We start from the raw sequence: 27,021 nt of genomic DNA, 5'->3' as shown, positions 1-27,021 counted from the left end.
TGCTGTGTGTTTTACAAAAAAGTTTTTTTCCAGTATATTTCTTTGGTGTGTGTTTCAAAACGATGTAGGTATACTTAATAATTATATCGTTTCACGTATCCATAAGGTAAGTAAATTCCAGGTGTTATTATTAGGAATCAAAGATTTTTCGTATGTAGGTACATCTGATTTTTTAATTTAATATTAGTGAAATACCATTCATTTTAAATAAATTATTTTTACAGTTAAGAAGCTAGACGCAATTTTAGAAAAGCGTATATTTTTTAATATGCAAACAAAATTAGTCATCTGTTTTTTTTGTATAAAAAGGCCCCGATTCTAATTTACAAAGCCGTGAATACTTTTGAAAAAGAGCAATATTTTGACAACTGATCATATTTTGAAAACGACACCTCTCTGTTATTATTAGAAAATGTCATTTCTCTGGCACGTGCAGCAATAAAACACCGTCAGAAACGGATTTGTACATAAATAAAAAACGCCCAAACAATGATTCGATTTGTTTCAAATTTCCTGCGCAAGCAAGCCGATCGTTTTTGCGTTCGGCTCCCGCTGAGAGATGACAAATTTCATTTGAAATCGATTTTCGTTTCCAGCGCCGAAAGAAAATTTCCGGCTGCGAATATTGTGTTGACATTTTTGCGGCGTGTATGAAAATAAACAGGGTGAAAGATTTCGGTGACGAATTTTCCCGAGACGTCGCGACGCGCGGACTGCTCGATTGGAAAATGAGCGTCGATCGCTTTTTACTCTTGTTTGTTTTTGCTAAAGACAATTTTATTTGAAGAAAATAATAGGTAATATAACGTAATGCGTTCTATCAATATGCTAATATTATATTATTAAAAAAATAAAAATAAAATTATCTCTACTAGACGGAATCATATGAAAGAGAAGCGTAAAAAATACTTGTAGAGGCTTATCAAAAATACTTTTATAAAAATCTACAAACACGTAAGTATCTCAAAAAATACTTTTCATGAGAGGCAAATAACAACTTTATTCTCTCAGTTTTTAATTCAGAAATAAATTTTCTTCTATGAAATATCCATTTATTATAAGTACACAGTCATTCCACAATATTACTGCAGTAAACACGTATCTTGACTTACGAGAAAGTGCATCAATATAATCATCTGTCGGAGTTCAGTATTCTGTATACTTACAAACATGTAACTCAAGATACGAGGTAATAATATTTATAAAAGTTTTTTAATGTGATACGAGTTTTTTGTCATTGCTTAAATCTATTATGTTATAAAGTATATTTTGAGATACGTGTTGGTGGAATATGTGCGTATTCAAATTCTGAATTCATTGCATCAAACAACTCAAAACTGACAAAAATTAAATACGTGTTTGTATAAAATTAGCGACGATATGAACATTCTAAAACGACTTTTATTGGAATTATTTGACCTGAACCAACACTAAACAATAAGTATCATGATGCAATTTTTCTCAATGAAAGGAATGATTGCATTTCTTTATTACCTACTAAAGCGCAAAGTGTTCAACCAGTGTGTGCTTCCCGTAATCACACATGCGTGTGAAACATGGACCCTAAGTAAAAGAGAGATCCAGAAACTTGGAGTAGCATAACGTGGTATGGAGAGGTGCATGCTGGGCATAACGCAAAAGGACAAAAAGAGGAGTGAATACGGAAACAGACAAAGGTTTGCAATGTAATAGAGTTCCTTAAGAACCCCAAATAGAAATGGGATTTACACATAGCTGGAAGAAGAGACAATCGTTGGACAAATTTAGTCATCCAGTGGTATCCAAGAGGTACGAAACGTCCGCAAGGTAGACCTAAAGGCCGCTGGATCGATGAAATGATAAAGTTCTGTGGAAGTACGTGGCAATGTAATGTACAGCACCGAGAGAAGTGGAATCAGCTTTGAGATGCCTTCATTCAGCAGTGGATAGGTTTAGGCTGATTTATAATAGACCATTTTCTATCGTATTTATCTTTAAAATAATATATATTTTTACTATGTCCGATTCTAATAAGACCATATGGGCCTCCACAGAGTGGATGTTTGTATTAACAGATTTTTTTAACGAGAAATGGATGTTAGCCACTTGCTCAATCTATTAGGTCCATACTCTGACTCGAACACAAATTAAAAACAATATGGTGTACTTACCAGAGCCAAGATTCGAACCTGGGACCCACGACGTTATCAGCCGACGCTTTAGCCGCTCGGCCATCGACTCAGTCAAAATAATAATATAATGGTTATTAAACACAACAATAGTGTATTTCATAGTATATGGCCGAAATATTATCTGCCAAAGATACAGATTGCGTCTATGCATATAATATGCCTTCAGATTTCAATGGGTCAACTTACAATATATCTTTTGTTGCTATTTTACGACATTAAAAACATTCAATAAATACCAATAATTTCTATAATAGTATATAATATAATGTTCATGCCATAATGATAATATACTTTACATATTATTATTATGTTTTATTTTTGTATGCAATGATATTAATAATATTTATAGCTATTTATTATTTTTAGTGGACCAAATTAGTTACTCTTGTTAATCAATGTTTATAATATGTAAACTTATACTAGTAAAATAAAAAAAATAATGATATATATGGCCAGCACCGGTTCATTAATTATTTTGTATGACAGAACATTAATATTAATTTGACCGGGCTTCGATCATCTATTAGTTCAATGCTCTCTTCTGCTTTTTTTTACAAACGCCTTAAACGTCTTATTATGAATATTTTGCATAAAACAGGCTCATTTTACGAATAACCCATAACGTAAATTTGTTATAGAATAAATTTTAAAATAGTATATTAACAGAAAAAGATAAGATATATTAATTATGATACATGATACTTCAAAGAAGCTCGTCTGTTATGAATACCTTTACGATAACTTAATTTAGCGTGCACAATATTATCACATGTGTTAAATTAAAATCTCCGTACGTACGTTTAGTACACGTGGTAAAACAATGAAATTCTTTAATATATAATCAATTCAATCAGAAATTATAAGTACCCAGTCGTCGCTATAGGATTTGTTTCCCGAATATCCATTTTTGTCGAAATCGACATTTTAATGCAGTTCAATTTCTTTTATCGAACTCTACCGAAATCATTTATAAAAACGATATATTTTTATCTAGGAACAGAGATATTTTTTTAAAAAACCCGAATACGCCATGTTAAGTTACAATTACTCCGTGGTGTTCTCCCGAATATCCAACTATTCGTACCTGAATATCCAAGTTAATTTTGGTCGAAATATATCTCTGGCTGAGTGTTTATTTCCCGAATATGACTTTAGCCAATCAAACCGCGCTCACGCCGTGCATCTCGCTCCCACATTCACGCTGTCTAGCTCTAAAACAATCACGCCCACTTCCATATGTTTCGGCCGTCCGGAGACTTCTTTCAAATTTCGTCTTATTGATATTGTTTTTAACGTTACTATTGTTTTAATAGTGAATTCATCAAATTTGAAGAGATCATTCATAGCTGATACATCACCAGTTCACCCTGAACTTACAGTAGAGTTGTGGAAGTGACTATTTTAACCTAAATAACTGCATTTTGTTTTGATAAATGACACAAAATCCCAACGGTTATATGAATTCTACAGTATGACCCGGCAACTACTATGACGTAAAAAATAATTATTATTTCAAATTATTATTAATCAATCATTGTTTGTCTTTATTTTACTTTTAATCTAGGTATTTCTATGAAAATAAAGGCGATGCTATTGTTTATTTTTGAATGCGCTGATAGTTAATTTAATTTAATATGTATGTTAGTAACTATTTATTTGGTGGATATTATATACTAAGGATATTGGTACCTACCTAATATTAGCAGCTAATGGTAATTAATTTATACATGCTATTATTTTGTGTTGTTATTCCTTACAATAGTAAATATAATATAATATTTATTTGGTGGTTTGTAATAAGTTTAATTGTCAATTATAGAAATATATAGATATAATAATATACAGATATATATAAATAGTTTTTTTTAGTATTAATATAAAATTGTTAGCAAGTACGAGTAAGTACCATCATAAAATATTGGAGAAATGACCGTGACGGCGGTTAATAATTGAAGTAGTAGATACCTTATAATATATTTTATCAGAAGTTATTAAAAAATATAAAATATAAAAAAATAGTTAATTACTTAAAAACTATTTTATTACTTAATCCGAAAAAAACCGAAAAAGCGATTACCGCATGTTATTATTACATACGAACTTGGGTAATTACGATCATTAAGTATTTAAATAGTAGAGGTAATTATTAACAATTATCGTGTAAATAAATATAACATTTGAGGCGCGTACTTTTTGACCACTCAGTAATCTGTGGGCCGTGCAGCAATACGCTACGGTTTTAAATCCCGAACGTCCATGTTTTGTCCCGAATATCCATTATTCTGAGAGAGCGCTAACAATTTCCCGAATATCCACAGTGAATACTTGTAAATAAAACGCATTTTCTGTGCATTTAATGATTTATACCAGTATATTACTCTTGGAACCTATTCTTAGATAATTTTGCAATCATACAGTATTGAAAGAATGATTGATACATCTACTGATATTAAAATATACGACAATGAAATTTGTTTTTCGTCTCCTGTAAAATTGACATTTGGTCTATTCGGGAAACAAATCCTATAGCGACGCAGTGGCTGGCAAAGAATGTATCCAATACTCAAACGTATCAATGGCGGAGTGGTTTTTATGTAAAGATATATAATATATATATATATATTAATTAATGTAAACTTATAATAATTATAATATATAACTTATAATTATTACAGCCTGCACGAATGGCGGAGATGATCCGAGTGAGTTTCCTATAACTCGCAGGTAAGCGGTGAGTAGCAATACAGCTAATATTTTTTGTCCCCTTCCTTTACCGATCATCGGTGTGATATTATTATCGAAAATGGCTTTTCAAAAAGTTTGACTGAGCAGGTAGTGCTTAAAACTAAAACAATTTGTACAGAAACATTTATAATAAAACTATGTTCCTACATCTATTATTATTACAACATTTAAGACGGTACTTCAGTGAAACGAAATTTTGGACTTGCTGGCAATCGGAGAGCGAACGTCGAGCTATGAACACGTCAATTTGTTTCGTGATGGCGACAGGGGTATTAATTCTTAAATCGTGTAAAGATGACTAAAAACGTTACCCATTTATTTGAAAAAGAAAACATGTCAATGAATATATTATTATTGTTACTAATAGAACTATAAACAGAACATTAAATGGATGCATGTTGGATTTATATGACAAATTATATTTCGTTCGGCACGCGTCATTTGCACAATCCGCGCATCGCCTAGCCACAGTCTTTTTAGACCATGCCTCAACTGAGGTGTAGCCTAAAGCAAATCCCTGTTGTAAGCCAATTCCGGCCTAATTATCTATAGCGGGTCAAGTAATTAGAAATTTGTACATAGTTATAATACCACACACAAAATCAACATAACACTATGATTTTTAATTAATATCTTTATATTTTTTAAGAATGTAGCATTTTTCATTGAAAGTAAATGCCTCAAAATATATCTACCTAGGCACCTAATATATAATGATATAACAAAATCCTTGAGAAAATATCTTATATCGAGTAAAAATTGAACACGCGTCTGTCAATTACTCACCATGCTCTAACTATTTATAGCCAACCCAACATGTCTGTCAATTACTAATAGCCATATAACTGAAGGTATGTTTTCCATGTTGACATCATTTTTATTCAAACATAGGAATTATGATGTGATAGATGATGAATATTTCGGTATAAAAGTATTATCTTTCAACAGACTTTCTCGTATTATACACAGTAAGTATCGTTTTGTTTTTTTTAGAATTAGGTATTATTAATAACCATGTCCTTGGTTTTTCGTACAAGTTGGTTGTTTGTAATTTTGAACAATCACAAACACCCAGGCTTTGAGAAAATCACATAATTTTTGTGTCCTCACCGGGAATCGAACCCAGAACTCTCGGGTGGAAGCGCACTGCGGTTTGATAAACGTTGCTTAAAAAATGAATCTATGGCCTTGTTCACATGGCGCGTGTCTCGCCGTGATTTGCCGCGAGTACATCTGGACACCTCAATGAGGTCACTTGTACCAAGAATGCACGCGAGTCAAAACGCGCCATGTGAAAAAGGCCTTATGGACAATCGCATTATTAGGAGACACTTACTTCAATCAATGTAAGTGGGCAACAATAATCCTTTGTGACTTTATGATCAAGGCATTAGTGGTCTTATGCGACTGGTGTCTGCAGGTACTGCAGCATTATCTTTGGTAAAATACAGGGGTAATCCAAGAAAACTAAATATAATTACGATGACGAAAGAGTTAGATTACAATTTTTTTTTTGGTATGGCGACGAACTATCCATGTACGAACGCTTGGTAAAATAATGTGCCTACATAGCATCGGTTGCCTCCCCTACGCTATTGCGACGCGACAATTCATCATTCAATTTAAAGTTTATTTTCCGGCTGGTGCGCGCGACTTGCATCAACTTGCCGTATATTTTATCGCCTTTTTGTTTTGTTTTGCCGAGCTTGTTGTTAATTTCACTTTTAGTTTACGGACTTATCTCTCTTCAACTTTCAATGATTAATTAAAACGTTTTACACGGCGCGAGTACAGGTCTAAAACAGACATATAAAAGTAATGATGTTACTTTTTTTAAACCTATCCTATAACAGTGATGTAAGCTTTTTGAATATTTTTTTCCATACTAACTATCAATTTCTTCTTTCGACCATGTCTGATCCTAATAGGATCATATGGGCCTCCACAGAGTAGAGGTTTGTATTAACATATTTTGTTTTTTACGAGAAATGGATGTCAGCCACTTGCTCAATCTATTAGGTCCATACCCTGACAGACACAAATTGAAAAACAATATGTCATTGTGTACTAGCCAGACCCAGAATTCAAACCTGGGACCCACGGCGTTATATAGTCCAACGCTTAAGCCGTGCGGCCACCGTGGGTGCAATAACATACAGAAAAAATGTAACAGAAATTCAACACAAGCCCCACATGCAACTACAACTTTACTCATCCATAATATACCGAGTTATTTCCAATACTGTAGCATTAAAAGTTAGATATAATGAATAATAAGAAAACATAGCAAGTAAACGTAAACGATTTTACTTTGATTTTACCTTTAAAGGGGCGGAGGAGAGAGAGGATTGAGCATCCCTCTTGCTTTATTTGGTGTAGGATACAAATGGCAACGCCTGTTGTTTGTGTACTTCAGGTGATAAAGAAGAACATTGATATAGAATACTATGGTTACATTATGATTTTTTAAACTGTTATAAAGATATACGGCTGCATAAAGTTTTGTGGCCTACCTGAAATCCGCACGAGCTCTGTTTGAATTCCAGACAAGCTTCACACTCTAGGCGAGCAAAAATGCACATATCTAAACACAGACATAGAGGGTCTCGCTGTAGCTAATCGGCAATGAGCCAATCATGTGACTGATCAGCGCCAAAAAATAACTGCCCTAACAAATTGCGGTGTGAAAACAAAATTTGAATATTATTACCAACAACGAAAAATTATTACATTTGCAACAATGAGTCTATCCGATAATGATTTCGACCTCTTTTGGGGTTCCATTAAATGGAATGACACCTTTCACATCTGGATTAGCTAAAACAAATTTTTTTTTTTCGTAAATATATAAATACCGGTGAATTTTATTGAAATCAAGCTCTGCAAACTATAATGAAGGTGCGTATTTATAATGCCATTGTACCACAAGAGAGATGAATGTCTTTGAGAGGAGAAAATCTTTAGGACTATTAAATAAGATGGAATTTGGAGACCGAGATATAATGAAGAGATGTATATTATGCTTTATAAGGCGAAAAGATCAAGTAATATATACAAATGGAGAAAGAGTCCTGAATGGGCCACGTCCACAATATAATGTCCGAGGAGTTAGTTAATATAACCAGGACGACTGAAGAGATCTAAGAATGCTCAGTCAAAGCAACTGAATAATATCGGAGCTGAATTGTCAAGGTTGGAAAAAGTTCTTGGAGAAGGCCAAAACCTGCTATTATAGCATATAGTGTCAAAAATGATGATGACATGATACCTCCAAGGTGTAAAATAATCTTATCTTGATAGCAATAAAGGTGCATGTTAATAAATATTTGAATTCATGTCATTTATAACTTACAATATAAATACCTAATCACTGAGTTTCTTAGAATTAATCAGGAAGAACTTTCTAGAAGGAAGAGCTATTATGAGATAGTTTAAGTAAATATCATTATAAATAATTAATATTATACTAAATTTCTTAACGCCAACAATATTATGTTTCATTGATTTTTATGTAACATGTTAAAAAAAAACATAATTTGAATAAATTATTTAAAAATAAAATGAACAAATCATATTATCTTTTGTTTATCATGATGTAATACTATAATATTCGATTTTTTTCCAAATTTTTATGATCAATGATTTTTTTATTATTCAACAAATGAATATTTCCGGTATATCGTAATAGATTTTTTTCATATTTATTATTTACAAATATGTAGGTCTAATTTTCAATCGTGAATTATGATATCATCTGTCATAACCTGTCATGAAGATTTTTTTTATTAAATTATTATTTTTTTATGATTCTTAATGAGTAAAATTATTAACTTTTAATATCGCTAACTAATTTTTAACCTTTGGCCTTGCATAAATTGCCTAAAGAAGTTTATTACTCACGAGCAATTAACGCTAAAAACCGGCATTGTTTTTGGGAATGATTAATTGAAAATAATTAAAGTAAACACTCACAACAAAGCCATAGTATTTTATAATAAAAAAATCAGACAAATTGAGATATAAACTTTGTACTGCCTATATTAAAAATCTATATTACATATGAATTAAAATTATTTATTATTTTATCCTGAATAAGAGGCTATAATAATATAAATCGTTAATTTTCGTTCAACCAATGAGTGCCACCAGTGCAGAGAAACATGTTGGTATTCTTATTACAAAGGTGCATCACGCGGAAAGATCTCAAGAAAAACCAATGGTTAAGGAAGCAGGTGAGAGTACGCGATGTGATAGAGGTCGCTAAATAGATAAAATAACAATATACTGGATATGTTGCTAGGCGAGTGGACAACCGTTAGACAAATGCTGTCTCATAGTGGTACCCAAATCGCACTAAGCGACCACAGGGTTGCCCTAAAAATCGCTAGATAGGCGAACCATAAAGTTAAGTTGATGTACGTGGCAGCGAAGAACTAGGGACCCAGCATTTGATCAACCCCAGCTTATGATGATGATATGAGAGATTATAAATCGAATTATATAGATTTTTGTAGGTATCTACCTAATAGGGATTCATAAAATCCGAAATTGTTAGGCCCCAATAATAAAGATATTTTTTTCTTCAACTAAATAGTTTTTATTAAAAATATTTCTCCATAGCGTTAAAAAGAATATTTGTATATAATTGTCGCTTAGTAACCTTTACTAAGCTAATAACTAATAATTATTAATCATTAAAATACGGTTCACGGTGCAATTGACCATAATTGCAATGATATATTTTTTTGTTAATTTTTTAATTAAGTACTATATTTATGTGTGATAAATTCACGAGTTATATTACATTATTGTGGAAAACTCAGGACCACAATATTTTTTTTTTAATTTTTTTTTAGATAATTTATACACCCTATAAGAATTTTTCAAACGAATAAAAGAAAGCAATTAAAATCAGACTTAATTAACTCACCATTTAAACAACAGAGACTCAGCAACAGCAAACACCGGATGTAGAACTCCATGACACCTCTGCAACGCTGCAACGCCATTTTCTCAGAATTCAAAGCGACTTCCGTTTATGTAGCCTGCGAGCACTTTCGTATCCTGTCTCTCTTCTACACGTATAATTTAAAATATGCCTATATCACGTGAAATGTATCACAAATTCCATCTTAAAATAAAACAGCAAAATCAATTAATATTCTTTTTGTTAGAGATAATGTTATCTTTACCCTTTTTTATTTTTTACTAATGCTGTTAGAATATTGTGACTATAATATTATGGTCGATGTCACTTACGCAAGAATAAAAAGCCTTACGCAAGTAAGCAAGATTATCTGTGGCACACGCATCCGTAGAATCTACTGTTTGGATTCCATACAGTTTTGTTTAGCACTTATTTTATGTTACTATGTTTGTAACAACATTAATGGTAGATATATAATGTTTTAATACGCGCTTAGTTTGAATTAATTTCAATGAATGTTCTCCATTTGCTTGTGCAACGTTAATGTGCGGATGCTTTCTCTATAGTGATCTTTGACCAAAACAGAAGTTGTCGTCTCAGCTATTATAGAAAGTGTTATGTAACTTTGCGTTACGGCGATGTTAATTAACTTTTTGTGATGAGATACGTTCGTTGGAGATGATTTATGTTGCTGTTTTGCCTGGAACAAAAAGAAAATATTCGGTTAATTAACATAGAAACGGTTTATCGTCTAATCGTTACAAAGTTGACTTTAAGTTGTTTACATCATGCAAATTTTAGGTCAGTAAAAGTGTCCATAAATCAATAATGTTGCTGTTGTCAAGTGGGAGATTATAGTCGTCCTATTGAATGAATAACGTCACTTAAGAATATAAAATCATAGTCTTAAGTTATCATTTAGATTAAAAACTAATAAGGAAATCAAAAACACTTCTAGGAAATGCACACATAATGTATTATTACTCAACTAGTATTTTGTCTGTCATTGATGGATAAAATATGAATGCTAAAAAGTAAAATGTTATATAGAGTAGTTACGCCTACTGATATAAATAAAAAACATGATTTAGAATGAGTAGTAATTAATAATTATTGGACGCCAAAGTATTTTTATTTAAATTTCCACAACAATTTTATAATAGTTTTTATTATATTTTATATTTTTATTCGTTTTTGTATCCCTTACTCTTGAAGATTTTTACCTAGTAATCCCTGCCAACAGTATTGAGAGACTTGTAGGGTCATTCGGTTATTCAGACCATTATATTATTATTGGTTAACTAGGTACTTCTTCCACGTCGATGTTTCCGGTGACTAAGATAATTTACAAAATATGATTTTCTCTTGTCTCTGACAATCATAAAGTGTTGCTGGTTGCCACAACTTCGTGTGTAAAACGTATTCCTCTATTGTGTCTTGTGGTTGTTTTCAATCTGGTTACCAGTGACTGATTGATAGTCCGTAAATGGCCTAATTACGCAACCAAAAGACTGCACACATCTAGAAGATATATTTTAGGGAGCTGGTGAAACCCTAAGCATGTCTCAAATACCACATCTTGGAGGCATCAGTCTAATCTCTTTCTTTATCTTTTATGGCCCAAAGTTTAATACTATAATGAAAGTAAATCTTAATTACCACTAAAATAATGCCTTTCAGGAATTTGGCTAGAACCGGCCGGTAGCAGTTGTATAAATACGTATACTGCAAGTAAATTATTTACGCCACGGTATACGCCTGCATAACGGGTGTGGAGACATGGTGGGTGGTTGAGGGAAAATCAAGTACCTACTATGTATCTGTCGATAGTCACATGGCTAAATACCATGTAAGCAAATCGCGAGTACCAAGGCATGCTTTTCTACCCAGTAAAATTTATAAGAAGAAACGATACCTCGGTCATTCAACCTGCTGTTGGAGGCGGCTCTCGTGGAGCAGTGGGTAAGGCGCTGGCCTTCCACCCGAGAGTTCTGGGTTCGATTCCCGGTCACGACAAAAATATGTATGTGTTTTTCTCAAAGCCTGGGTGTTTGTGATTGTTCAAAATTACTAACAAACCACCTTGTACGAAAAAGCAAGGACATGGTTATTAATAATTCTATAAAAAAAAAAAAAAAACCTGCTGTTGGAGCTCTCTAGCTCTGTCGTTTACCAAGTTAAACATTGAATTTCATTAAGCTATACTGTTAAATAAAAACCGTTCTCCGTGATACTGTATGATTTCTGTGTACTCATCCTACACCAAAAGTCGTGATAAACGTGGGCGTAGATTCTCCTACAACACCCGAACATTATAATATAATATAATAGTCATAGTCTATCAAACTTCTGAAACTATTCATACAAAACAAATATATGAAGTAAGTAACTCGTGAAAGAAAGGTCTCATTGAAGTCCAATCTGCAAACATACATAAAGCAAAAAAGCAAGCAAAATCGAGGAATCGTATTGCAAGCAGTTTTCGAACATTGCAACTATGTTCCTTTGTTGCAAGCACATCCTGTCTCCTTATTTTCTTTTGACTGTAAACAACTTTATATCAGTATGAAGCAGACGTTTTTCCGGCCAGTTCTGTTATATTATTTTTGTCTTGTCCTTTGTCTGTAAAACAATACGAACTTCTCGCATATTTATATTAAGATTTCGTCAGAATTCACGTTAACATTTTTGTTTATATTGAGTACTGTAAGATATGTATTTACGATCTCGGTATATGGGTATAAATAGATCCTGCATATATTATGATAATATATCACCGGTGAAAATATGATATAATAATTATTGTACTAAGCATTTAATTAAAATACACGATACCTAGTATCCAATAATAATTGACAGGAGAATATAATATCACCAACAACTAGTATCAAACTATTGCATCTGTTGTAACAAATATTAATATTTGTACAAACATACGTGATAACCACTGCACATTGAAACATAAGAAAAATCAGTTTTAATACCAAATTTTACTTCAAATAAGCTGAAACTATAAATTTTATTTTGATTGTAGGTATTTTATTAATGTTTGGAAAATAGTCGAACGTAACTTGCTGATATAAAATATATTATACTGTATGTATATTATAGCTATATAATTTTGGTAACTATCTATGTCTATATCGTTATTCATTTGTTATATATGTTTTTATTAAATAACTTTATACGGCATCGGCCAGTTCGGTTAAAGATGCCAAAAGACAAAACTCGGGTCGCGTAAACTGATTCTTATTTGTAACTACTAATTCCTTGATATTTTGAATCTTAGTTAATTTTCTAACAAGTAACTTTAGGTAAACTACCAGAGTAATCTTTGCGTAATGAATTTAAGGTTATGTCATAATAAAGTACTTATGTATCTACTTAATAATTAAAATGCGTTTTAAATGTAAAACAAAATTGTAACCATGGATAACTTATTAACATCAGAATAGACATACCACATGGTATCCAAAGGTGGATATGCCTCAATTTTTTACTTTTTCATTTGACCATTCATTTCTCTACACACAATATTTTTATAGTCATTCTCTCTTAACTTATTTGCATGTACATTGATTTGAGTTATTCCATATGCATCAATCATGTATTATAATATGGAATCACGATTTCTGCATGGCCACCTTCCATGATGCTATAAACGTGTCAGAAAAGATTTTTATGCCACACTTCCTTGCTGCACGGTTATGATGAAGTGGTGCAATTTTATCGAAAAATATATCGTCTTTTGTATTTTATTATAATTTTGTTTTTAATTTTCATTAGCCTAAATGTATCCTTTGCTGGATGAAGGCCTCTCCAAGCTAATTGTATTTATTTTGATTTTATGCATTCATTTATACATACTACACCATATCCTAAAACGGCCCCTAGACTAGAATTGTCGGCGGGCCTGCCTACCTATCGCTAAGATTAAAGGCAATTTGACGCAATAAAAGCATTTTCCAAATGGTGATCGAGGTAAAATTACATATAGATATTAATAGTAATTTTAGCGATTTTTTTGTATTTTTGAAAACATCTACTTGAATAATGGAGTTGTCGAGTGTCGACACATAATAATTAAAAATTGTATCGCATAACCACGTCATGTTTTAACATGTTAATATTCTTGAAATTAAATAGCACCGCAGGCGACTTTTTTCCCTATTAGAGCAAATTTTGAATGTGCATTTATCTCACTTGTCTGGTCGACCCACTACGCCAGGCCTCCAGGCTAGAACCCTATCAGCCCCCTCCCTAAGTGGGGGGCATGACCACGATGCTTAAATATTTCGTCAATACAGTGGGTTTATTGTAATGATTTCATTTTTCCAGCAATTATCCCTTCTTCGAGCTTCTTTTTGGCAGTAACCCCACAATGTTCAGTATCCATTTTTTGCACACATATGAGAAGTATATAGTAGTATTTAGCACACTGTATTTTAGACACAATAGGAGGTCATTTACGATAACATTAATTGGGCGACAAATAGATAACTTTATACTGTTCGACCATTTGTCTCATTCTATCACAAGCTTTCTAGCCATGTCATTCAATTGAAAATATGTCAAATTAAAGAAACGTGACATTGCTGTCCCGTGGACCTGCGATATTCCACTGGGTCATTAATCACTGGTGAACGGTAGCGATGGTAACAGGCTGCGTCCCGTGACATCACACGCGTCGCTCCAATGACGTCACACGGCGTCGCATTTCCCCGCCAGGCCAGGAAATGCGTCCGCTTAAATGACACCCGACAAAATAATTGACGTAATATGCTCAGTTCGTATTAATATATTATTATTTGGCTGTTTTTATTGTGCAAAAATATTTAATAAATAATGATACATAGTAATCTCTATAAATATCAATAGAAACAATGAAGTACTTTCCTTCCAAGGCTTTGACACTGTTTCATTCCATATTTATTTTTTATATTGATATTATCATTTTACTAATTCTTCTTGGGTTCATTTTACAATCCGTATACCTATACTGGCAAATATTAATTTTAATGTTCCCACCAATATCACTCGTAACTTTACGGTCTTCATAATACTTCGTCACAGGACGGATGTTATGTTTAATGATGCTGTGTATTGTGCGATTAACTTATTTGATGGCAACATAGAGGTTGATTTATTTATTATTAAATACTACATCATGTTTGTAGACGTGTTAAATAGGTTAAATTTAGAATTGTATCTATCATTTTACTTTAATATCTACATAACCACATACTTTCTTTTCTACTTTCTTATTGTTTGTAGTTAAAATTTGTATTTATTGTGAATTATGGCGCATTGGCCAATCGCTGTCATGCCATTATACTATTTAGTCATTTTAGTATTTCGAACAATTAAGCAAATAATATTTTAATGGAATTCCGTCAATATTTTTTTCTAATATTATTATGTTGCACGTGTGAGATATTTTTAGATCATCATCATCATCATCATCAGCCTGAATCTATCCACTGCTGGATGAAGGCCTCTTCAAGTTGCTTCCACTTCTCTCGGTCCTGTGCATTGCGTTGCCACGTACTTCCGCAGAACTTTATCATTTCATCGATCCAGCGGCCTCTAGGTCTACCTTGTGGACGTTTTGTACTTCTTGGATACCACTGGATGACTAGATTTGTCCAACGATTGTCTTTTCTTCGAGCTATGTGTCCAGCCCATCTCCATTTAAGGCTTTTAATAAACTCTATTACATCGCAAACCCTTGTCTGCTTCCTTATCCACTCATTCCTCTTTTTGTCCTTTCGCGTTATGCCCAGCATGCACCTCTCCATACCACGTTGTGCTACTCTAAGTTTCTGGATCTCTCTTTTACTTACTTAACTTAACTTAACTTAACTTTAACCTACTTTGTTGCTTACTTCAGCGAGTTCCTGCATTCTGCTTTGGAGGTCTTCTGAGTCTTGCGAGAAAATTACTATGTCATCGGCAAAGCGCAGATGACTCAGGTATTCTCCATTTATGGGGATCCCTTTGTCATTCCAGTCAAGTTGCCTGAATAAGTCTTCAAGGGTAGCTGTAAATAGTTTAGGTGAGATTGTATCACCTTGTCGGACTCCTTTGCTGATAGGAAATCTGCGCGATGGTTTATGGAGATTTACAGATGCTGTTGCGCTACTGTATATATTATTGAAAATATTTATATAGCGTCCAGGGATTCCTTGTTTTCTGAGTGCGTCGAGTATTGAACATTTCTTTATCGAATCAAACGCCTTCTCATAGTCTATAAAACCCATGCATAGTGGCAGTTTGTATTCCTGGTACCGCTCTATGATTTCTCTGACGACTTGGATATGGTCCATAGTGCTGTATCCTCCTCTAAATCCGGCTTGTTCTCTCGGTTGGTTCTCGTCTAGTACATTTTGCAGACGGTTTGAGAGAATTTTTGTGAACGTCTTGTAGAGAATAGGGAGTAGACTTATTGGACGATAATTTGCTAGGTCTTCTCTGTCACCTTTTTTGTGAAGAATGACAATGCTGGCATTTTTCCATACCTCTGGGACATCCTCTTTGCATATGCAGGCTGTGAACAATTGTGCAAGTACTTCATTTGCATCCTTTCCTGCTTTTTTGAGGATATCTATCGTTAAACCGTCTTCCCCGGGGGCTTTCCCACTTTTCATGTAATTTAAAGCATGGGTTACTTCCCAGGATGTAATTTCGGGAGTATGGTCTTCCGAATTTCCATTTCTCTGAAGATCTAAGTCTATAGTCGTATTGTCAGTGTCATCACTGTAGAGATCGCTGTAGAACTCTTCAACTCGGCTTAACAAGTGTTCCCAATTTCTGACGATAGAACCATCTTTTGCTTTTAGTGCTGTGATTTGACGTTTTCTTATCGACAAGCATTGCTTGTTTTTGTTTAAACTTCTGCCTGCTTTCACAATTGCTTGTATGAGGTTTACATTGAATTTACGAAGGTCTTCTCTAATCTTCCTTCGGAGGGTTTTGCAAAGTGATGAAAACTCCATATCGTTTTGCGCCTGTCTATCGCTCTTGGTTTTCCTTCTCTGCTCCATAAGATTCAATGTTGCTTTCGAAAGCTTGGTGGAAGGTGTAACTTCTGTGCTTTTTACGCCTGTTTTTTCTGCACATTGTAGAATAATATTCGTTATATCCTCCGCGTTGGATAGGGAAACGGTTTCGTTCTCATCTAAGAAAGCCGATAGTGCATTTTTGAGTTCATTTTGGAATTCAGTATTGTTCTGCATGTATACGCGAGCATTTGACTTCTTCTGCAGTTTGGATCTTTCTGATTTGACGTTCAATCTTATCTTACATCTCACCATCCGGTGATCACTGCCGGTGTTAAACTGATTGATCACCTTACAGTTTAAAAATGTATATTTTCTGTCAGCGAGGATGTAATCGATTTCGCTGGTCCTTCCTGTCGGGCTTCTCCACGTCCATTTACGTGTAGGTTTATGTTGAAAAAAGGAATTCATGATGTGAAGATTGTTGGTTTCAGCAAACTCCACAAGCATGTCCCCTCTACCATCCCTTGAGCCATGTCCGAAATGTCCGACCGCTACGTCATCTCTTTGGTATGATCCAATACGTGCATTGAAATCTCCCATTATGATGTTGAAGTGGCATTTACTTTTATTTTTCAAGGATGTTATTTCCTCGTAAAACTCTTCCACTTTTTCATCAGGATAGCTCTGTGTCGGAGCATATACTTGCAAAATCTGAATGCGGTACCTAGCATTGATTTTAAGTATCACGCTTGCGACCCTGTCAGAAATGCAGTTGAACTCGACTATGCGGTCCCTCCAGGCTTTGTTGACAACAAAAAGATATTTACTATAAAAAGAGACAAAAATACTACTAATGAGATAGTATAACGATATTAGGGCTCTAAGTGCAAAAATCATCTTCTCACGTAACTGCCAATCACTCACTTTTAGTAAACATCATTCATCATTTAAGTCATTGACGTCTACATTAAAAGTGTCGAAACTCGTTTCAGATACTGATTTATAGCATATTAGAAGAATTCATCATTTGGCAGTTTTATCTTTCATGATGCCGCATGATATTAAATTTCCAGTTGTTACCGTTGCGTCGATTATTATATCCACCACATTTCGAAGGCGCCAAGTTTTTAGATATTTTTTCAGTGAGCATTCACGCTTCCACTCTATAATATAATATGACTGAAGTTCTTTATATTGTGGCTACGTAGTAATTTACTAAGTCGGTTAACTTTTGTACAATACTTAAGAAATTACTCTTACCGTTCCGCACTATACCCGTTCTTAATCGGGCGTGTAGCGTGATCCTATATTTGATGTGTAGCATCATTTTTTATGATTAAAAATGTTTCAGTGCATCTATTCTATACACAAGACTGCTTTTGGCGTTTATACCAGCTAACTAGGGTAGGAAAGTATCGAAATATTACCATATATTCTAACAATTACAATAAGTTAGCCGTCTGAACTGTCAAAACTATCTATCTCACTCTAAAATTTATCACAGCCAAGAAAAGTGCTGTTAAAACATAGTTTTTTTTCCGTACCATGTCCGATCCTAATAGGATCATATGGGCCTCCACATAGTAGAGGTTTGTATTAACAGATTTTGTTTTTTACAAAAAATGGATGTCAGCCACTTGTTCAACCTATTAGGTCCATACCCTGACTCACACACAAATTGAAAAACAATATGTTTACTTGCCAGACCCAGGATTCGAACCTGAGACCCACGGCGCGATAGTCCAACGCTTAAGCCGCGCGGCCACCGTGGGTGTCGTAGTACTTACTGTAACAATTACGACTAACTTATTGTAATTGTTACAATAAGTGCTATTATTTGGATACATTCCTACTCTAGAATGAGGCCGAAAGCAGTCTTGTGTATAGAATAGATGCGCAGGATCAGCTACCCATAGCTGAGGTCATCGTGCACTGAAATGTGTTTTGACATGACTTTAAGATAAGATTACCCAAAGAAGAGAGAAGAACATAGTGGCATAATTAAAAATTGCGATAAAAAATTGACAAAAGCTTATACAAAACTTCAGAAAAATCTAAGTAAAGAGTTAATCACGTTTGCTCTATGACGATATAAGACAATTTTAGCCATGGAGTAGGTAATTTGTAAAGTAATTTAACACACGAGTCAAAATTCTATGTTATATGGTCGACCGTTTTTGGACTACATGCAGCCCGCGGGCCATCGGTTGCTGACCCTTATTTTATGTCATAGAAAAATTCTAAAGCCACGGAATCAGATCGCCTTACAAATTTGCGACTGGCGAATATCTAATAATGTTACGTATAAATAATACGAGCTGGTCGTTCAACGCATGGAGCTCCTTTCTGAATGGGTCATAATGGTTTTGTCTCATATATTGAATGGCCTGAGACCTGATATTTATTGCCTAATATAGAATAATGATTGTCGTTTGAAAGATCGTTTGGTTTTCTCTCTCCGTGGGCAATATTAAATATTCAGCGAACAAATTTTATGCAAAGAAAGCCAATATTAACAATTTCATCGGGCAGGAGCGAGATATGACGACGGAGGAAATTTTCTGTGATTTTAAGAGAATATTTTCTGAAATGTTACAGTTCTACCAGACTAAAATTGAGAATTTATAGCCAATTCAATTAGATCTAAAGTAAATTTCTTAAAATATTCAGTTTTCGTACCGTCAAAAATATTCTTATAATAGTAGGTATAACTCTATAATAGTAAATTTTTGTTGTAAAACGAACAGTTACCTACTTAGATTGATTTAAATATTTTTAAATAGAAAAAATCTGTTTTAATAAAATCAATAGATATTAAAATGAAATCGTCATCTCAATACTACAATTATAATAATAACTTGATTTTCATTGTTTTTTAGATAGCTATTGAAAATGATTCTACATTTCCTTATCTACAAAATGATAAAATCAGAAGTTCTCCTACAGTGACAGTTCGTACAGCGACGTTATGTTAACCAAGTAAAGTTTAAATTACATCTTCCCAACAATGACCAAATCAGAGCTATCTAGTTGAATTATTGAGGTGACGAAATAATAAACACAAATTTGTAAAGAGAAAAATTCCAATTAATAAAATTATTGGCCCACATCATTCAACTCGTCAAGTCATTGCTCATTATCATCAGTGACGTGAGCAACCCAACCCAATCAATTTTATTATCATCATGCGATACTACCAAATCTTGAAAGCCCAAGCTCACGTTCAGATTTCGGTTTCGTAGACCAATACGGTTATAAGGCGGTCCTTGTAGTCCAGTGCGTAAGACTGGTCCGATCCTGGGGTTTCAAAATCGATTCTTGCTGAGGTTGCAATACATTTATGTGATTTTCTCAAAGTCTGGGTGTTTGTGATTATTTCACTATTAATTGCTAACTATATTAAATTGAACTTAACATATAGTACATTACAAATTATTAATTTAAGACGTTCAAATTTTGGCATAATATATAAATAAAGAAATATTATTAAAACAGTATCATACAAAAGTAATTACAATAGAAAAGTGTAAATACAACAAAAAATATAAATTAGATTCAAGGAAGTACACTGAACGAGCTAAGCAGACCCTATTTTAAGAATTTATAAAACAATGCCTACCTATACTCATCTTCACCCAGGTGGAATATGTCAATATCCGAAGTGATTTGGTTGAAAAGATTTATTGCCCTCCCAATTGGCATTACCAATGGCAGATTAGTTATGTACCTTGGGAGAGCAAATAACTGATGCTCTCAATTTCTAAGATAGTCATGTCATCAGGTACACAAAGGTCAATAATGCTAAGAATAGCAGAGTTCTCATTTTCACCGCGTATAGGTCGGAGAAAATTTGTAGCTAAATAACGATTTCTTCTAAACTTTATACCTAAGAGAAAGTCAGTTGGTTTCGTTAACCATTATGGATGTAAGGCAGTTCTTGTAGTAGTGCGTAAGGCATAGAATTCCGATCTAGGGGTTCCGAAATCGATTCTGGGTATGGTCAAAATACATTTCAATTCGTTTTCAAAATCTGAGTATTTGTAATTATTTCAATTATATTGCTAACTGCTTAGCAATTTATTAAAATACCTACTATCATTGAGCTTTAAGGTCTGTTGTAGTGTTAAAAATAATATGTTATGAATATAATGTTTTGTAATAAAATACAGATAAAAAAAACAAACTGCGAATAATTATTTTGCTGTTCAAGAGATTCCAAATTGTAACATATAAATTCAGAATAAGCAGACTCTTAATTACTCAACCATAGTGAGCACGTAGTTATAAAATAATATTATTATGAAACATTTTATTTTTCATATAATATATATTTTGTGAAACCTAAGAATATCGTTCATTTAAGTTGTTACGATAAGTTATTGTATTAATTTCTTGCTGCCATCGTTTGTCTCTTTATCAGAAACTCGTTGAAATCGTTCCCTAAGATTCAGACTTTAATTAAGACGTTTAATTAAGTTGGATTTAGTATAAAGACACGTGCCCCAGGTACGAATAAACAAAGCGACTGCAGAATTAAGGCACAACCATATAAGCGTCGAGTTGAAAGCAAGCCCAATTATCATTTGAATATGCTTTAGATTTGACGCTCTACCTTAGAGCAGACAGAGCTGAACTAGTTTAATATTTATTGCATATAACAAAATATCATTTTTAATTATTATAAACATCTAAGGATTAAAATTGCATATTATATATCTAAGAAAAAAACAATTTTTTCCACCTTCTCTGATCCCAAGAAGATTGCAAGCCTCCACAGAGTAGAGGTTTGCATTAACATTTTTTTTTGTTTTCACAAAACAGTAGTGTAGTGAAACAGTAGTGTATTTACTAATATAAATGAAACAATCACAAATACTTAGGCTTTGAGAAAAATTATATAAATATATTGTGACCTCACCGGTTTTCAACTCGGAGCTCTCTAATGTAAAGGTCAGTGCATTACGCACTACACCACGATAGCAGCCACTTGCTCAACATATTAGGTCCATCATACTCTGAGTCGAAAACAGATTTAAAAACAATATGTGTATTTTCCAGACCCAGGATTAGAACTTGGGATCCATGACATAATTCGACGCGTTAGCCGCTCGGTCATTGTAAAAACTATTTTACCATATACTTAATTATTATGCATAAAAAACTCAAATACTATTTATTTACTATAAAAATTTGAATACACTCTAAACTTCTTTATTATATTGAGATTAGTATCTTCACAGCCATGTGCCTCATTTGAACGTCTTGTCCTACTTTAAATACTTACAACATTAATTAACTTACCGACTAAAATAAATCATATTTATATATGGGTATAGTCATATTTCATGCATTTATGAAAGTTGTGAAATAAATCAATATATACAATTTACAGTCGTACATTTAACTTCGATACTATGTCGACTTGGTTAACTTAGTTTAACTGGTTAACTGAAATTATAATACCCTACCCATACACACAAAATAATCAGATTACACCAATGAGGTTTGATTTTTTTGCTACGCTCATGGAGATGTTCTTACAAGTGAAAATCGTATATTGCCCACATTCAGTTTGGGTATAGGTACCCGATATAAAATTTAATTGGCTGAAAACAACGTCATACTTATTTTTTGCCGATACGTCATTGGCTGCATACCATTTGAATTTAATACGCCGACCAATAAATGTCTCTGAATGTGTTACCAACTGACTGAAATTATGTAATTGTGCATCAATCCTATGATAATTTAGCTAAAGGCTTATTTTATGGTCAATCAGTAGGTTACATATTGTAATACAATATTGTAATGTATAAATTATTAAATTGCAGATTTAATATTCTGTCGCTATTATATTATAATACATAAGAGCACATTATATATTATGCTGTATAATAACATATTATGTTGAGTCAAAGGTAAATAAATATACAAAGTAAATAAATATTTAAGCAAATAATGAACTGGTTGTCATGAACAGATTTTTTCAAATAAAATAATGCAAAACTCGTAGAAAAGGGTTAAATTATTTTACCATTCAAAGTTATATTAAAATAATAAAATTATTAATTTTGTAATTCGCAAATTATCAGGTGGTATAGTTTAAATTACTTCTAAACAAAGTATCTTGATTTAGAAGAGTGCTGATGAGTAGGTATTAAAAAGGCCAATAGTTAAAATTTGTCACAATTAGTATGTCACCTTGTAGCATAGAGGATAATGCATAGACGGGGCGTAAGCTCAGGAGATGCAGGGTTCGATGCCCTGCCGGGATGTCTTACTTTTTTCGAAAAAGATTTTTTCTATTGGTTATAATATATTTTCTCAGAAGTGTTTTTCAAAAATTATGTATGTTATGTACTTTTATTTATGTATATGTTATAGTTAAGTTATTGCATTTTTACTACATAATATAATGCAGTGCACCCCTGATGCATCAGCTTAGTTACAAGTCAAAGCAATTATTGTTAAGGCGCCTTATAAAATAATGTCTCTTCGACGATGCGTTTCCAATTAAACTTAATTCGTCATGAATGTAGTTTAAAAGTAGGTAATAAATTTTAAAATAAAACAAATAATAACAGCCATGTATTATAGATAATATCATGAATAAATGGAAAAGGTATTTACCTAATGAAAATATCCTTTTCAAAACGTTAAAACAAAGGTATCGTGTTAAATTAAAAAAAAATGTATTAAAGTTTTAAAAATTATAATCTTGAACTAACATAATATTGAAATATTTGAGAAATTAAATATATTTTTAAAATCTTCAGAAACTAAAAGATTATTTTTAAAAAATCTAGAAAAAAATGGACTGAGTGGAAATCAAACTCACGACTTTCACTTTCTGGGTGAGTGACTAAAACGTAGTTATAAGAAATATTTTTCAGATTGAAATAATTATAGACGGATCGATAGCTCAATACACCCGGGAAGTGAAAGACGTGAGTTTGGCTCCTAGTTGGTCCAACTGCTTTCTAGATTTTTTTTCTAACATATAGTCTGTTTCTGAGGTTTTTTAAAATAACGTTATTTCAAAAATAAATAATCTAATATTCTTAAACCCTTATGTATATTCAATATTGAATAATATAAATAATAACAATAAATAAAGTATTAGATATTTTAATACCATGTCTTTCCGACAAGAAATTATTAATAGAGAAAAAATAATAAATTATTACAATGATAACAAATCGTCACCTCAATACTTACAACAAGATAACTCTTGTTTGGTCATTGTTGGGAAAACGAAATTTAAACTTCACTCGATTAACTTAAATCTAGACTAAAATTATTATTTAAAATAAAAATGGAAAATTGTGCTCGTATAATTGGGAACAATTAAATAATGTTCAATTCTATGAAAAAATATTGTAGATATATCATTTATGGTTTTAAAGTAATCAAATATTTTCAAACACAAAATCAATACAGTTCCCATTAAATTCTGCCTAACCAAGTTTTAGCATAGTGAAGAATATTATTCAATAGCTAACTCAAAAGCAGTGAAAATAAAGTTATCTAGTTGTAGTATTGAGGTGACGAAATGATTTTGTATAAAACATAATATTATCTTCTTTACAAATAATATTACGAGGGTGGGTCAATAATTCCTTAGAAAAAAGCATTAAAACAGTTTTTATTTTTGTATTTTTTATTTATTTCTCAACATAATCTCCTTGGAGCTCAAAACACTTGGTTAGACGTTTCTCAATTTTTTTTAAACCGTCAGAAAAATAAGTTTTCGGAAGGTCCTCAAAATAAGCATTTGTCCGATCGATGACTTCTTCATTTGAAAAAAAAACGTTGTCCACTTAGCCATTTTTTTAAGTTTGGGAAAAGGAAAAAGTCACTGGGGGCTAAATCTGGCAAATACGGTGGGTGGTCGACCAATTCGAACTTCAATTCTTCAATTTTAGCCATTGATCGTAAACATGTGTGAACACGGGCATTGTCCTGATGAAAGAGGATTTTTTTCCTGTTTAAATGAGGCCGTTTTTCTTCAATTTTGTTTTTTAGCTGGTCCAATAAAGATGCATAATAATCCCCTGTTATTGTTTTTCCTTTTTCCAAATAGTCAACGAAAATAATTTCACGTGCATCCCAAAATACAGTAGCCATAACCTTACCAGCTGATTTTACGGTTTTCGCCTTCTTTGGACATGGTTTGCCTTCGCAATCCACTGCTTTGACTGTTCTTTCGTCTCGGGAGTATAGTGGTGTATCCATGTTTCATCTACAGTCACAAAGCGATGAAAAAATTCATCCGGATTGCGTTGCATGAGCGACAACAGGGCTTAAGAGGCCACCACCCTAATGCGTTTATTGTCGACTGTGAGCAAACGCGGCACCCATCTTGCAGAAATATTTTTCATGCCCAATTTGTCATGTAAAATAGAAATGACGCTACCTTTTGAGATCCCTGTAAAGCTATGGATACCTAATCATTTAAAAGTAAGATGGCGTCAGTTCGGCGGTTGTTATTATTTTATGTAATTTATGTAAATTCTAAAAATGGCTGCCTTTCAAACCAAGCCAGGTGTGAAGTAATCGCGATCACGTAAAAATATTATAATATCAGAACAACACGCCATGTCCTAGCAGTTTTTTTTTGTTTTACGACTATAATTTTTTCCATTATAAATTAGCAGGAAACTTACGCTGAGTACGTACCATGATTTAACAGCAGGGGTAGAATGGCACTGCCAAAATGGCAAAGGAGCGTGTATTTTAAATTGAGAATTATTCATCTATTAGTCATTTAGCTGAGTTTAATCCCAGAAAAATCTCCACTAAACATCATTCGTAATATTCTGCGGTTTTCACCATACCTCATCGCAGGACGGATATTATTGTGTTTCATGACGCTGTCTATCGTGCGATTAAATTATTAAATATCGCTAATGAAATTAATGATTTTTTGTGGACATATTGAATAGGTAAGTAAAGTTAGTTAATCTATCGTTTAAGCTTCTTTTTCATGTTAATACTTGTATTAAATTCTTCAGTATGGTTCTATTTTATTATTCACATTACATTGACCAAAAACTTTGTGTAATAATTTATAATTTAAAAAAATATACATACGTTTATTCAAAATACACATAATATACTAATAACTTTAAGTCGCTAATGTATAATTATTAGTTTTTGATTCTATCGTAAACAAGAAATTTGAATGTGATATAAAGACGTGGTGATTATTGAATATTTCTGAACGACAGTTTGAGAACCGGTCATCGAATTACTTAGACACACCAATTTTATTATCCGATAGTCGATAAATACAGAGAGATATCATTATTTACTTAATACAAGACTATCATAAGTCTTAACTAGTTAAATGATGAGTTATCTCAAAACTATTCAAGAGTGTAATTTTTTACTTACATTTCAAAAATACTACTAAAAATATTCTATACTAAATATATTTCATTAAAACATACAAATCCTGATACAGATTGGGAAAGAATATGATAAAGAAAGGGTGTGCATTTTTAAATCCAATTATTTCAGAATATTAGAAATAGTGAATAAAATCAATATTGTGCCATTACAATTCCTAGTTAAAGTCATCATATTGCGCCGGCTAGATGGCAGCGACTTGTCTGCGCGGTATAGCTTGCAAAAAATACGTAACATGTAACAGCGCTCTTCAGTTTGCGCGAGCTACAGTTTCCCATCTATATACACGGGCTTCCCGATGCAAACCGGTTTTCGCAGGTAAGCTTGTGGTAAAGCATGAGCGTCTAGCCGGTGCAGGTATTCGAAACCAGTTTTTTTGTAAATTCTACTATTTTTCGATTGTTGCAAAGCGTTTTGGGATACAAATCATCAAAAGAACATTATAAACATAAAGCTATTATTGAAAAATGTGGCTTTTCCTATTTATATATGTACACAAAAATAATATATTTAATGATGATTGCAGAATATTAAAGAAATTATTGAAAATTTAAACTGATGTTATAATTATATAGGAATTGAATGTTCCTAAATTAATACCTAATCATACATTTATATTAGTTTTTAAACCCCATTTTCATCAAAACGAATAAACTTAATTTTATTTGTGAATTAGTCAGCATTGGTCAATGTTAATTTATTAAGTGGCCATTAAGCAGAGGTATCCATGGCAATTAAAGTGGTATCATCCCTAATTCATCGGGAC

General features: G+C 32.7%; 1 protein-coding gene across 2 annotated transcripts in view; it reads right to left on the bottom strand.

The window, feature by feature from the left end:
- The window catches only part of LOC147063825 (uncharacterized), a 457,860-nt gene that overhangs the window by 98,824 nt on the left and 332,015 nt on the right, over nucleotides 1-27,021 (bottom strand). For both annotated transcript variants that reach the window (XM_085958983.1, XM_085958984.1), the window contains exon 6: nucleotides 9,847-10,543. In XM_085958983.1, coding sequence (XP_085815109.1) covers nucleotides 9,847-9,925 — 79 coding nt within the window. In that variant the 5' untranslated portion in view covers nucleotides 9,926-10,543. The remainder of the gene's footprint in view (nucleotides 1-9,846; nucleotides 10,544-27,021) is intronic.

This window comes from Rhyacophila brunnea, unplaced genomic scaffold, assembly GCF_057557595.1.
Source record: "Rhyacophila brunnea isolate RB1 unplaced genomic scaffold, BYU_Rbru_1.0 scaffold_8, whole genome shotgun sequence".
In the NCBI taxonomy this organism is placed as follows: domain Eukaryota; kingdom Metazoa; phylum Arthropoda; class Insecta; order Trichoptera; family Rhyacophilidae; genus Rhyacophila; species Rhyacophila brunnea.
This window is presented reverse-complemented; position numbering and strand designations above follow the sequence as displayed.